The following is a 14,936-nucleotide window of genomic DNA, read 5'->3' as shown; positions in this document are numbered from 1 at the left end:
TTATTATAAAAATCAAATTTCTTCATTATTATCTCTTTGATTATTTCTTTTTTTTTTTTATTATTTCTTGTTCTACCTCCTGCTTTAAACCCCATTTATATATTTTATTTTTAATTTTTATAATCAACCTATATCACAGGTTAATTATTTTTATGTATCTATATGACAGATTCTTTTTTATAATTAATGTGTCACAAATTACTGTGTCTTGCTTATAGGTATATTATGTTTTTTCCTACCTTTTAGTTAGGTTTCATATCTCACTTGTTGGTATAATATATATTCATAAATTTGTTACTTGAGTTAATATTTTTATTCATCTATATGATAGATTCTTTTTTATAATCAACGTGTCACAAATTAATGTGTCTTGCTTATAGGTATATTATGTTTTTTACTACCTTTTAGTTATGTTTCATATCTCGCTTATAGGTATAATATATATTCATATATTTGTTACTTGAGTTAAGGTAGAATGTTTTGTAGATAATTTATGTTAGTATATTAGTTTTTGTTATTGTAAGATATTAATTAGATTTTTTGGAGTTGAAAAATGCATAATATTAGAAGATTTTTAATTGATTTTTAATATTTTAAAAAATTATAAAATGAGTATAAAAGAAATAAAAACATGTAATTAGATAACTGAACTCACTCCTAAAAACCATGTATGTTTTTGGACCTAGATCTAAAAGCCCCTAAAATATATTGCAGGTGCAGTTTGCTAACCAAAAAAGTAGCAACTGACCTTTTATTTTAGTTAGTTGCTAATGCTTCAATATGCTAATTGGGTTGTTACTTTAGTTAGAAATGCGTTTTTCTTACGTAGCATGGCAAATTTAACTTGCTACCTCCCTTAGGGGGATTTTTCTGCTAATTTTGGGCAGGGACAAGTTATGCAGCCATAAATTTGGAGTTTGTATTTTGGCTTTAATCAGTTGGTAATTAGTATGCACCTTATTTTACCAAAAAAAAACTTTTCCATAGTTAATTCATACACATTTCTTCAAGCATGCATGTTATATACTTGAGATCAATCAAGTCATAATTAGTATGAAACTAATTATTCTCTTAATTAATTAATTCTTTAGCTGTTAAGATTAGGATTACTGGTATTTTTTTAAACACTAAGAAAGTAAAAACTAGAGTAGTTAAGCATCTCTAAAAGAGATATCAAATGTTAAACATAAAATTAAATTTGACAGTCTATGTGGTACATTGACATCTTTTAAAGTTTTGCACTCTATCAGATATGTCAAATTAAACTATTATAATAAATGTTTTAAAACAAAAAACAAAACAAAAAATAAAATTCTAAACATTTAATAATCAATTAAAAAAAGATTTGAAACTGCTGTCAATTAAGACGGTGAGGATTGCCAAATTATGTCATGCCATGTCAGATTTGGCATTTTGGTTGAAAAACATTGTTGCTGTCCTTTTCGACTGTTAGTACTGATTTGAACATTTTGACATTTCTCTTAGAGATGCTCTAAAACTTTATGTATAGGGATGAATTGTCTTCTTTTTTTACCGTAGAATAAAGTAGAGTAGATTAACAATGAATATCGATGTCACTTAGTACTACGGTCCAGTAGTATTTTTCTTCACTTGTGAGTGAGATGTCTTAGATTTAGTTCTCGCCAATGACGAATTTGAACCATATTATTACTAGCTTATTGTAGTGTTAAGCATACCCCTCCTTTTTAGTTTAAATAAACTCCTTTTAATATAAATAATATCTTTTGTTAAAAAAAAAAACGTAAAATATCGATTGCGCTCAAATGAGAGAAAAAATAAAAGGAAACTAATGAAAAGAATTTATGATAAGAACAAAATAAAGGGTAAAATAAATGGTACCAGGATTGACTTTTTAGTATAAAAATGTAATTTTTCATTAAAGTAAACAGTACGCTTTTCGTTAAAACTCTAAAAAAAAAAAAAAAAACCTTATTTATTATTATTTTCTTCTTTTTTCTTCTCTTCCAACGAACCGCGAAAGCCGAAGCGTTTGTTAAACCCGCATCAATGCAGATCCCAACTCAATTTGCATCAAAATTAAAATTAGTCTCCAACTAAATTCCAAATATTCAAATAAAAAAATTGGTCTCCCCACTTCCGTTCAAGTGAACACTCTGTCTTGTCTCCACTGATTCTCTGGTGCGTTTCTAGGGTTTTGTTCCCTTCAAATCTCCAATAAAGACATTGTCTTCCCCCTTTTCCCCTGTTCCTTCTCTTCGCGGCTTACCCAAAACCCTAATTTTGGATTCGATTGCGTCACAGTTAGGGTTTAAGATTCGCCAGCTGATTGTTTCCCTAACATGGTTTTCGTCAGATGAGGTGTGAATTTATGGGATGTGAATTTCTAGCGTTTTTGAGCTCCGCGTCTGTCAATGGGAGCGCTAACTAGCAATCGTAAGCGAGGGGACGAGTGTTTGAGCTTCAATTGTGCGCAACCATCTCTGAATTTGCCGAATTTTCAAAGCTCGAAGCGTCACAGATTGTCTCATATGAATCAGAGCCCGAACCGACTCATTATCTCGTCTAAAAGCCCCGGTTCAAGGCTCTCTCGGTACCCTGATATAAAGCCGCCGTTGCCTAGAGTTCACGCCCCTTGCAGAACACAAAAATTCGGGTCCTTTCGCGATTCGAGTTCGAAATCCAGAGGGGTTCCTGAGGGGCGGTCGTGTGACATAATGGGCAATATACTGAGTTACCATTTGGACAAGGCAAAGAGCGATGCCTTCGGTGCATTTCGGTATTCAAGCAAGGACAAGGAGGTCATTGAATTGGATAAGAAGGTTGAAGATGACCGGGTTTCTGAGGATTCGAGCATAGAAGAAGTTGTGGCTATAAAGGAAGATGACCAAGAAGGGCCTTCTGTGGTCGATTATGGGCAGGATTTGGAGACGAAGATGGTTGATTGTGGAACTCAGGTTACCCATCCATCGGCTTCTTCAGTGGTTCCAGACTTGCCCACAACTACGAACGCCCCTTTCAAAGTGGACAGTGCAGGGAAGATGTTGGACTCACTGTCGCTGAATCATGATGCAGGTGTGCCAAGTAAGGCAGCATACAAGCTGTTGATTGAGAGTGTAGAGAGGCGAACTCCGAAATTGAAACATTTGGATTCCCAGATTGACTTCCATTGGAAGAAACGGTCTATGCTTGAATCGCTGCGTCCACAAAAGAAACCCGAGGAGGTGAGTTTTTTTATCGTTTTGCATTAACTTTCTACCTGTTGTAAGCTATAAAATATCGTTTTCATTTCTTTGGTTATCTGGGTAGTTTGAAGTTGTTACAGATTCTGAAGTTAAAAAGCTTGTATCAACATGTAAGTAATGATTGGGAACGAATTATGTGCTCGAGAGTCTTCATATGCTATTCCCATTTCGTTTTAGGTTGTGCCCGTTGAACCATTTGTCCCTCTTAGAAAGGAGGAAGTGGCCCAGATTGAGCAAGCATTTTCGTCCTCCAACCGGTAGGGATTTATGCATATACATTGGTTCATTTTGAAATTGGTGTATGGTAAACTATAACAGTGTTGGCGTTCCTTCAACAGGAGGAGGGTCTTGGTAACTCATGAGAACTCGAACATAGAGATAACAGGTGAACTTCTGCAGTGCCTTAGACCACGCGCATGGTTGAATGATGAGGTATTATTAGGTTACGTGTTTACATTTTTTTATAGCAATGACAAAAATTAGTTTCATCATTAGATATTGTTTTTAATGGTTGATGGGGGGCTTACACGGGTTTGCCAAACTGGTAATTTATTTTCTTGATAACGTGCACTTTCTTCCTTTTCAGGTCATAAACGTCTACTTTGAATTGCTGAAAGAGAGGGAGAAGAGAGAACCGCAAAAGTTCTTAAAATGTCATTTCTTCAACACATTTTTCTACAAAAAGGTTTGTAATTTGCATGTACTCTTTCTTCTTCTATCTTTTACTCATGGTTCTTGGCACATATTCGTATATGCATATTCTGTTTAGTTCTCTTTTTTTTTTTTAGTCAGAAGAGTTTGGGAAATATATGTTGATATCATTTGTTTGTTGTCTAGATAAGTGCGTACTGTTATGAGTTATATAAATTCTTGTCACTCCTTGATTTATGAAACTTCCATGAGACAATTTATGTTTGGTGAAGTAGAAATGTTAATAATTTATAAAGCTCTAATTCCAGTTTATTTCAATTGGTCTCATGGTGGTGCAGTTTCATCATCTTTAGGAAAAGTCTCGTCTGAGTTGTGGCTGAGCTAAAATATTTGATTTGAAGTTCAGGATAAATCAGCCTGATATAAGCCTGACCCGATATGCCCCGGTCGTTTCTCTCATTGTTTACCTATATTACATTTTAATCAACTTTAGGCCTGAAGATTGGGCTGGTTGAGAGCAGTCATGTGCTCATTAGGCTAACCGCAGGCAAGGCCTGTCAGCTCAGCCCATTCACGCTCCTAGACTCCTAGTAATAATTTGCATAGATTGGGTACCATATTGCTGTCCAATTTAAGATATTGATTTGTTTTATATGCTCTTATTTATTGAAATTCATTGTGCAGTTGATAAGTGGGAAAGGTGGCTATGATTATAAATCTGTCAGAAGGTGGACTACCCAAAGAAAGCTGGGATACAGCCTCATTGATTGCGACAAAGTAACTTCATTCAAACCTTTTGCCCTGGACCATATGCTCAATTCTACTGAAATTACATTTATTTCATAAGTGGTTTTCTTCTCAGATATTTGTTCCCATCCACAAAGAAATACATTGGTGCTTGGCAGTTATTAACAAGGTAGATCAGAAGTTACAGTATCTTGATTCACTCAAAGGAAGGGATACCCAAGTGATGAGAATATTGGTACGTTTTGTTGTCATCTTTTGTTTGGCTGTTGATAAAAATATTGATGCATGGTGCTTGCCCTCATCAACATCTGTTTGATTTTATTTTTTTTGTGGTAAGCGGGTGTGGGACATTTACATTTTTTTTATAAAACTAAAAGTTTTGCTATTAGTCGATATGTTGTAATTTTCTGCTACTCTTTACTGAACCATCTATATGAATTGTCTGGGTTTTAAAAGTGTATAAAATCATCTTGTCAGCCTTGCCAGAACTTGGAAAGAATTTCCCTCCTTGCATTCTTGATGTGGTATGCAATATGCACATAAAATTATTGAATCCAAGGCCATTCTCTACTTATAAACATTTTTGTCGTCATGCTGTCTGAGCAACCATTTCATCAATCATCTACCATAAATTAACTCTTCATTGTAAAAAATGTTAATTGGTGGCAAGTGATATTTAAAATAATTGTCTAGAAGTTTGAAGGCCAAAAAGTAGTGCAGACAGTACACTTCTCATTTCTTACATAGTCGAACTTAATGATTTCCCAACCAACCCTTTGAACACTATGGCTACCAGGCCGTCTTGCTTGTCAGAACTTTGATTTTAACCTCATAGTTAGAAGCTCCAATGGATTGACTATATTCCCTTTGTTCATTTAGCTGATCAATCTGATACTATTGTTTATTTGCCTCATTTTGACGGACAAAAGAAAGCCGGAAGGTACTAGGGTCACCTGTTAGTTTATTCATCTTTTTCTTTTTCCTTTTCTCGATTCTTATGGCAGGCCCTCAAAATGGTAGGAAAAGTAGCAAGTTCATTCAATCAATTGAGCTGCAGCTAACGTTCACTTTGTATGTTGGCAGGCTAAGTACTACGTTGATGAAGTGAAGGACAAGAGTGGAAAGGATATCGATTTGAGTTCTTGGGAATTAGAATATGTTGACAACCTTCCTGAGCAGGAGAATGGGTAGGCTAACGTGTGCATGTCTTGACACTTGCTGCAAATAATTTTTATTTTCTTTTGCGAACTCTTTATAATCAATTTTTCTGATCAATTATAATAGGTATGACTGCGGCGTTTTCATGGTTAAATATGCTGACTTTTATAGCAGGAATGTTGGGCTCTGTTTCAAACAGGTAAAGCGCATAGAGATGCTTCTGTTGCTAATTCATATTTATTTGACTGCACATGCATTCAAACCATTAGAATGGGAAATCATAGCCAATAATTCTAGGGGGGAAATCTCGGTACTGGCTCCTCCTGTTTTATTGCTCTTTCCTCTCCTAGTAGTATGCCATAGAATGATGAGCTGTTGCATAGATTTCCATGAAAAACTTGCACTACCAACCATTCCTCGTTGTGCTGAACAACTTTTAATTAGTATGATTCAACCCTGTTTTTATTGTCAATGCAGAAACACATGCCATATTTTCGATCGAGAACAGCGAAGGAGATCCTAAATTTGAGAGCAGACTGATTGTGTCTACGAAGGTAGCTTTTGACATGCTGTAGTACCAATTAAGAGAGCGATTAGCAACTAATAGATGTCATCAGGAAGTAGGTGTGCCAATCAATGTGTACATTTTATTCATATAACGTTAATGCCAGTCACGTGCCAGCTTCGTATTTTTTGAATGATTTGAGAGTTGTCTGGGCGAGGTGAGTCCTGTAAGTCGAGGCTTATCAGAGCACGATGCAGAGAGTTTCAGAAGCTTTCGGTATAACCTGAACACAAGTCCTAGACTGCAAGTTTCCTTTTGGTCCTTGTATCTTAGCCATTTGCCTTTTGTCTGTGATTTAAGTTAGTTTAACAATTGTAAGACAAGTTTTCTAAGGAATATCAAAGTTTCATCTGTTTGGGCCAATATTTTGGCAGTAGACTATATCTACTATTTGCTGGCTTTAATACTTACATGTATTTAGTACAATTAGTATCTCGACAAGGCAAGGCACCTTCGGGTGGGACTCCGGGTCCATCAGCAGTGATCGAAATCTCCTCAGGTGGTTAAAACTGTAGGACCAGCAAAAGTAAACGCTCTTAATCATTTAAGCTCTGAGTCGTTTGCAAAACTCTTTTGACATGTCCACATTTTGGCTACTCTGATTTAGCGTGTGAGATCTATATCGGAATTGCATGCTTACAATGAAAAACAAAAACGAAATAAGATGATAGTGAGGATGGAGTAATGAACATTCTATTTTCATTTTTTCTTTACTAGAAAATATTACACTGTGCAATCAAATCTCCAGACAACCTTACACAACGGCCACAACCCACCATTACACAGCGGCCGAAATCCACAACCCATTGAAACTTGGCAAGAACATCGACCGACTTACCAAAGAATTACAAATGAGAACACAAATTACTGGCAGATAGACACGAACTCTCCCCATTCCCGTGATTCGAGCCACAAGTCTGGATGTGAACACTCAGGAGTCTGCAACGCCTCAGATCTTCTCCCACAGGCTCCTTCTTTGTAACTGTACCAGGACAGTAACATGACGGTTAACAAGGACGGAGTTTACTATGAATCCTTTCCACCAGGGGCGCGGTTAAAAAATGAAAATGAACATATATGAGAGTTCGGATTACAATACAAGATATAGTGCCACCATTAGCGCAGCGAACAGAGTGCCTGCCTTAACGAGGTACTCTCTTCCGACTTAGTATTTCCTGTTCTTTTAGTCTATGCTGGAATCTTGCAAGGCGGGCTTGAAGGCTAACCAGACCGGCTGCCTTGCGGGAAAGAACAAAGCTCAACTGGGTCACATAGTTGTCTATGAGGCTGCCCGGTTGGTCCACTTCTGCCAACAGTTTCATTTCCTGGCAACCAAACACGGATGAGCACCATGTGAAAAGATGAAAGAAATAGTCATTCAAAATTCATACACATACAAAATCAAACAATACTTATAACGGAGAGTTTTGGATATTATGTACGACCGACAGTAGCAAATTAAAACTTCTTTAAAAGGGAAAGACCAAAATTTTCACTTACTTCGCGAACAATTTCCATTGTATCCTCAATTTCTTTTCTATGGGCAGCAATTAGGGCCTCTTCTTCCTAGAACAGTCCAAAGAGATCAAAATATTAGGTAAAGGTGCAGGAGACTTGAAAAAGAACCACCTAATTAAATGACAAGCCACGAGTACCAACCATGAGAATAGCATTGATATTCCCATCAGGAAGTTCAGGTTCAGATTGTCTGGACCCAGCATTGCTTGCGTTATAGGTTCCTGTACTTTGCTGCTTAGAGCTTGTAGTGGAAAGATCCGAACCACCTTTTTTCACCCAGTTACCCAACCTCTCTGATTTTTCATCCTTGGTTACTTTCCTACGAGGTGGTGACGCCTTTTGTACTTTCTCTTCTGTATCAACCAAGTTTTGGGAATAATAGGGCATCTTCTGACTGTAATTATCACCGTAAGAATTATTCATTTCAAATCTCTCCCTGTCCATTGAACCAGAAGCCATCCGACTTTCTTCCCGGACATTGATGGGATTACTTGATGATGACTTTGCAGGCTCCTTGTCAAACTCTGGAGTAGGAGGGATATATGAGACACTTTCTTTCTCCATGGCTCTTCTACCTATATCAGCTACTTTAACTTCTTGATGTTGCTCACGGACATTCTCTACCTCAGCAGAAACCAGTGTAGAAGATGCCGATGAGACATCCTTATTAGCTGGTGGTAATGAATTTACAGCTTGATCCTTTCTAGCATTGCCACCTTTTGAAAGACTTTTCACCCTGTTCGTTTAAAATTAATCTGTTAGTTTTTTTTGAAAATCAAATTAATCTTTTAGTTTGGAACATAAATGTAATCATTAAGCACTAGCAAAGTAATTAGGGTTAATTAAGTTGAAAATAGAATTAGGCATACCGATCTGCATATCTCAAAGTATTAAGTGTATGCTCGCATGACCCTGCATTTGGAGAAATGCAAGATATCATAACAGTCCTCGAATTTCCAACAAAGGAGTCACGGAGCACTTCCGTGAGTTTGCTTCCACGGAAAGGTATATGGATCTGGTCATTGTCCAGGGCACGAATGCACTCCTTTAGTGCCAAAAGGCTCTTGTTAATTTCTGCTCCTTCAATTCTGCAATAACCCATTTTAATTCAAGAAAATGCGCAGTTGTCAGTAAATCATCATGCCAGTATAAGACTTGCATTACAATGAATGCGAAAAATAATGGTTAATTTCTATAGCCTAAGAAGCATTATCCTCATGGAAGAGGTACAGCCCAAAACAAGATAAAGCGGAAGATTACCTTGTTTGTCGGTCATTATCAGTGGTGTCCGCACCTCTTTCACTACCAGCAAGATCAATAAAAGAGATCTTTCCCACAACCTTCCCACTTCTAGATTCATTTACATCAATGTTTCGCCTGGAATCTTTTACCTCACTGTGCTTTTTAACTACAAGTTGTAAAATAGCATGAGACCTAGAAGACTCCTCATTAGCACCAGTCGACCCAGTACTTCTAGCAGCATTCCCCCTCTCAATAAATTCTTTAACAATTTGTACATCTGAAACTTCAAATTCTTGAAGTCCAACAATGCAAACCTGTTGTCGTCCATCTTCTCTCATGCATAGTTTCCTATTACAAAGAAATGAAGTCATTCATGTCATAACGTAGTTATATAATTACACCACCAAGAACCAAAATTCACATCTACAATAAACATGTATTATATTATGTATATCTAAAAGGCATGCAAAGAAATGTGTTGCAAATAATAGAAGAAGATGCTCAATGCATGTCAAACCCAGAATTGCACATAATCATCCATAGAATCTGACTTGCACCCAGTCTTACACTCATCTAGACAATTATAGTGCACTAACAAAGCCTATTCCCCAAGGTATCTACAAGCCTATACCTCCTCTAAAGAGGAGATCTCGAGTTCAAATGTAGTAGCAATTTAAACTTAAAAATTAAAAAGAAACAAATGAAACAGTGATCTTAAATATGTTCATAACATTAAAATAAAAGAACCAATGAAGCAAAGAGATATACTTCCTATCACTGAGAAGATCAAAGAGCTTTCCGCCATAAATCTCAAAATAGCTAAGCCACAATTTGAATCTCTGGTTACGGTAAACTGGCTGATGTAACAATCTGACAAGGTCTTCTGCAGCTCTGATAGGTAACGGTTGCATTGTGAATGTCTTACCACTACCTATAATTCAAATCTCATTAGTACTTTAATAATGCAGACATTTAGCTTTGTTGAAAAGGATCACATAGCAACAAGTAAAACCACTAATATAATGTCTCAGATCTAAACTCCAGTTTCCTTGCTCCTTTTTCTTTTATTGTTCCTTTACAAAACAAAATGAGTAGAGCTAATAAGCATGAACGCCTGAATTTTGTCCAAAGGTAACTTTGTGAAAGTATATAAAGCTAAAGGAAGGAGGACCAACTTAGCACTCGAACTCAGTCTAGGAAGGAATTTAATATGCTTTTAGAATTATAATTATTTAAGTACATATCACAAGGCCAGTATAATTAATAACTCTACCAATGAAAAGAGACAGCATTTTGATGACTGTCTAATACACATATGGACAAAGAATAAAGTATAAACTAGTATAAACTGATAATCACGTATTGTACTAAAGGGAAGACCATATGAACCACCTACCTGTTTGACCATATGCAAAACACGTAGCCTTTGTTCGCTCAAAAATTATGGGAATAATTGGTTCTACAGTAGCCCGATATACCTATTCCGGAAAGAATATAAAATCATCAAACTTTTTCTATCCAACTGAGAAACACTCATAGAGGAAACAAGCACACAAGGACCATGCCCAAACATTAAAGGAATATTAGGTCAACGTATGCAGTCTACATAAAAAATTTCAGTCTACCGAAAAACAGTTACCTCATCATTTGAAACTTGCTCGTTCAGTACAGCATCAAAACAAAATTCATGCTTCTCCACGTATGCAGTCAAGTCCACCTATCATATGAGAACAAAAGGTAAAACCCAAAGAAAATATGTGAGGAAAGAGACTTCAATCCCAAAACAAAATTCAGCTAAAAGTTAAGTAGCATCTGGTGCCTCGTGAATGATGAGAACAAACCTTTAGTTTGGGTTCATGGACTGTCAAATAAGCATTGTCATACACGGTTACAATATCCTCCTCCTTCCGTGAAAGCTCCTTCTTGTTCAAAGGTCTTTTGCGTACCTAATATAACCATTAGAACACAAATCTTTCAAAATTTCCATGAAAAGTAATACACATGTCATCCATCATATGCCTCCAAATCACACAACATGAGAAGATGCCAAAAACGATATATGAAACAAAGCATTCACACAGTATAAGGAACCAAGTCATCAAAAATTTGATATAACCACACATCCAACAACGCACAAGCACAACATTCAGGTGCCAATTGAACCACATACCACAACTTTAATCTTAGCCACATTATTTTCCTTTGTGCTCTCCTTTTCACTCTGGGCAAATGGAATTGATGGATCTGGATCAGGTAGCACTCTTTGCTGCCTATTACTTGTCAAATTCAACTCATCCTCAAATGCTTTACCACCAGGCATAAATGGTGACGGCTCAAAGGGTTCAGAGATGACATGCTGCACATGTTAACAATACCGCACTTTATTAACAAAGAAAGGAACGGAAATGGTGATGGTGCAAAGGGTTCAGAGATGGCATGCTACACATGTAAACGATACCGCACTTTATTAACAAAGAAAGAAACAGAACAAGAAACAACAGAAATTATAGTCCTTTTCTTCCTATGGCCCTATAGCTGTAATCTTTGAGCTGCAAAGGGTTCAGAGATGGCATGCTACACATGTAAACGATACCACACTTTATTAACAAAGAAAGAAACAGAACAAGAAACAACAGAAATTATAGTCCTTTTCTTCCTATGGCCCTATAGCTGTAATCTTTGAGCACAACATTTCCAACATAAGTTAGACACTTTATTAACAAAGAAAGAAACAGAACAAGAAACAACAGAAATTATAGTCGTTTTCTTCCTATGGCCCTATAGCTGTAATCTTTGAGCACAACATTTCCAACACAAGTTAGATTTAACTCCTCACGCTTCCTAGTTTCCAACAAAGGTACAAACTGCTTTTCTGCAGCTATAAAATATCTCAAATCTAAAACACAAACTAAAAACAGATAGGTAAAGGAAACAAAAATGGGACCATGCGAACCATAGAATCAAATATTGGCCATCTGCAGCATAGACGTTAGACTCAAATGACATATTTGGGTCAAATATAAAACTTTTCTCCAATGCCTCAGAAAACCCAAATATAGGGTTTTTGCCAAATCCAAACACAAATTTGGGTTTCAATTCATATAACACAAATTCATACGGTGGGGTAGAAATATAACATAAAATGAAAAAATTTAGACTCAAACCCCGAATCTGAGTTTTAGCATTTGGGTATCCCATCAACTTTTACAAGTAATGAATTTCGAGGGATTCCATCAACCCACCCAGAATTGTCAATAAAAGCTTTTAGCTCATAAAAATTGGGCCATAAGTTCAGACCAAAATAATGGTGTTACAACTTGATATTCCAAAGCGTGCAACCAGTCAGAATTCCAGCAGATATCACTAAATGATAACATGGCGCATCATAAGGAAACTTCAAACAACATCACTCAGTGTCACAGATTAGTTATCTATATCATCCTTGGACAATATCCGGGGTGGCGAGGGGGGGGGTGGGGTTGTGGTTGGGAGGCATGACAGCTAATAATGTACTGTTTTTTTTTTTTTTTTTCTTTTGTTAAGAATTTTACAGAACCAATTTATGTAGAACTTTCATGCTAAGTTAAAGGCACAATATTCACAAATTATTTAATAAACTATACCTCGGACAGAAGCTCTGTATCATCCATAGCATGAAGATCCAACAACCCAGCTCCGAAATCACCCCTGAACTCTGGAGAATATAAACCATCTAATGCAGCCCCTCCCGAAGAATGGACAGTAGGCGTGTACGGCTCAGAACCAGACTCCCCATTGAAATTAAGATTTCGCATTAATTTGAAAAGCCTCTGTTTCTCTTCGGCAGATTGAGCTCCATAACCCTAAGGCAATATCAAACATTTATACGTCAGTCATCATGAAATTCTACAGGTAAAGATAGCCCAATCTTTTTGGCAATGGCTACAAATACAAGTTAACAATACCTGCATGAGGAGATTGGGGAGAAGACGATTGTCAATGCCCGTGGCAGCTGGTGAGGCCAGATGCTGCAAACCGGCGGACTGGAGCCACCGGGCCATGACCGCGTCACCAGCATCGCCTGCCGGGCCTGCATTGTGCAGAGGCCCCGCGGCGGCGCCAGTGACATGGTCGTACAGAGCGGTTGCCGCCGCGGCATTGCTCTGCTGCATCTGGCCACCCATGTGGCGCTGCGACCGTCTTTGAGGAGCCAATTTTCAAGATCTATATACCAACAACTGCTCCACAAAGAACACACCACACAAACGCGTTTATATAAACACGTAAAACGGAAAAAGCACAAGAATTTCAACCGATTTAAAGCACGGTGATCTGCATGGAACTATAAATATACTCACGGGGTGGAGAAAACTCGAATTCGAAGCGGGACATGAAAGTAAAACCAAAGGAAATGCGATTTCGAACGCTCAGAATCTGCAATTCGATCCAATCCGACCGCAGAAATTCCACACAGAGCAATGCAGAAAATCAATCAATTTCTCACATTCGCAATCCGACACCGAACCGGATGAAATCAACGCAACCAGGATCTGCGGCTTCTCAATTGATCATAAGAATTGAAATTGCGATCAGATCCGCGAGCGAAATGGGAGAAAGCAAAACCCTAATTTTAACTGCAAAGAGGGAGGGAGGGTTTGTTAGAATTTGGCTTCGGAGCAATGGGTTTGATGATGGTGAGGAGCTCCACGGAAGAGAGAGAAAGTGAGACGAGAGAGAAAGTTTTGTACGCCTTGCTTGGATTATAAAATAATTTTTCTAACGACAACAGGAGAGAGAAAGTCGGACTGAGTGAGAGAGAGAGAGAGAGAGAGAGAGGAGAACGATGTCGTTAATTCTCATTTTTGGTGGATTATAATTTTCAAAAAGAAGAGGGTTAGAGCAATCCACTGGGAAGTTGCTCGTGAGTTCCCAAAAACAAAACCGTAAGGGAATGGTAAGCCTAAAGCGGACAATATCGTGCTACGGTGGTGGAGCGGGGCCGAGAAATGATCCGCCTTGGGCTGGGATGTGACAAATTAGGTCTCCAAAAATGAGTTTGCAAATCAATTTGATATATCCAATTATGTTGCCACCTAGATTAATAATCATACAAAACGATTTAAAAATAAAAACTAAAAACTAAAAGAAAAAAAAATCATGACCCATCCAACCTACGGTTTAATCATATTCATCTTTACTAGTAATTGAGAGGTCTTAGATTCGATTCTCATTAAAGAAAAATTCAAACGAAATCATTATGGCAAGTCCAGTGTGAAACTTAACTCACTCCCCTACTCATGTATATAACATCGTATGTATTTAAAAAAAAAAAATTGTGTTCCTCTTCGCTATACCATCTCTTTTTTTAAGCTAGTTTATACATATATTTTCTCACTATCTTTAGCATAAAAAAATAAATTGTTATCAAAAATTGTTTTTCTTTTTGGTAAAATAAAAATTTGTTTATATCCAAAATTCCAAATCATGTGCGTACTTTCTTCTGTGCAGAGTTGAAGTGGAAAAGAAAGACTCTGCGGAAAAAGGGATAGAAAGATTTTGCGGCCAACAATATCACGAGCTTTGTATGAATTTAAAAAATAATAATTTAAAACATTATGTGTGTGGTCCCCTGTCTTTTTCTTATTTGGCGAAGTGAATGTAATTCAATTTCTTTTTTGTACTAAATCTAACTCAATATGTAATTATATATTGCTAGCCAGAATTTTTTATTTAAAATTTAAGGATGTACTATCCACACATTTCTTTTTATTTTATACATACATTCTTAATTTGCGGCCATCGTATCGACTGAATTAAAGAAAATCAAATAACAAAAATTAATAAAGAATGTG

At 36.9% G+C, this 14,936-nt stretch overlaps 2 protein-coding genes across 2 annotated transcripts; one reads left to right on the top strand and one right to left on the bottom strand.

The window, feature by feature from the left end:
- Positions 1–2,051: 2,051 nt before the first annotated feature.
- LOC103943659 (ubiquitin-like-specific protease ESD4) lies at positions 2,052–6,728 on the top strand. The gene is made up of 9 exons (XM_009353992.3): positions 2,052–3,203; positions 3,402–3,481; positions 3,563–3,656; positions 3,811–3,909; positions 4,560–4,652; positions 4,738–4,857; positions 5,706–5,809; positions 5,907–5,979; positions 6,258–6,728. The coding sequence occupies exons 1-9, from the start codon at positions 2,394–2,396 to the stop codon at positions 6,318–6,320; spliced, it is 1,536 nt and encodes a 511-aa protein (XP_009352267.2). The 5' UTR covers positions 2,052–2,393; the 3' UTR covers positions 6,321–6,728.
- A 294-nt stretch (positions 6,729–7,022) lies between these two features.
- LOC125477459 (kinesin-like protein KIN-13A) lies at positions 7,023–13,819 on the bottom strand. Its single transcript, XM_048584607.1, has 14 exons — positions 13,443–13,819; positions 13,050–13,322; positions 12,729–12,947; positions 11,276–11,461; positions 10,947–11,051; positions 10,745–10,822; positions 10,502–10,583; positions 9,874–10,036; positions 9,124–9,453; positions 8,733–8,951; positions 8,005–8,599; positions 7,846–7,911; positions 7,445–7,670; positions 7,023–7,327 (listed from the first exon to the last, which is right to left on the bottom strand). Exons 2-13 carry the CDS (start codon positions 13,266–13,268, stop codon positions 7,488–7,490), a joined length of 2,445 nt encoding a protein of 814 aa, XP_048440564.1. The 5' UTR covers positions 13,269–13,322; positions 13,443–13,819; the 3' UTR covers positions 7,023–7,327; positions 7,445–7,487.
- Between the last annotated feature and the right edge of the window lie 1,117 nt (positions 13,820–14,936).

The sequence above is a fragment of a genome, unplaced genomic scaffold (genome assembly GCF_019419815.1).
Source record: "Pyrus x bretschneideri cultivar Hongxiangsu unplaced genomic scaffold, Pyrus_bretschneideri_v1 Contig21, whole genome shotgun sequence".
Lineage (NCBI taxonomy): Eukaryota > Viridiplantae > Streptophyta > Magnoliopsida > Rosales > Rosaceae > Pyrus > Pyrus x bretschneideri.
This window is presented reverse-complemented; position numbering and strand designations above follow the sequence as displayed.

Bases quoted from the DNA above. Each gene is read 5' to 3' on its own strand.
- LOC125477459 (XM_048584607.1), bottom strand. From the start codon at position 13,268: ATGGGTGGCCAGATGCAGCAGAGCAATGCCGCGGCGGCAACCGCTCTG. The intron at 9,454-9,873 runs GTATATCTCTTT...TCTTTGTAATAG, and splicing joins GATCTTCTCAGTGATAGGAA to GAAACTATGCATGAGAGAAG. The intron at 8,952-9,123 runs GTAATCTTCCGC...GGGTTATTGCAG, and splicing joins GATAATGACCGACAAACAAG to AATTGAAGGAGCAGAAATTA.
- LOC103943659 (XM_009353992.3), top strand. From the start codon at position 2,394: ATGGGAGCGCTAACTAGCAATCGTAAGCGAGGGGACGAGTGTTTGAGC. The intron at 3,482-3,562 runs GTAGGGATTTAT...TTCCTTCAACAG, and splicing joins GCATTTTCGTCCTCCAACCG to GAGGAGGGTCTTGGTAACTC. The intron at 3,657-3,810 runs GTATTATTAGGT...CTTCCTTTTCAG, and splicing joins GCGCATGGTTGAATGATGAG to GTCATAAACGTCTACTTTGA.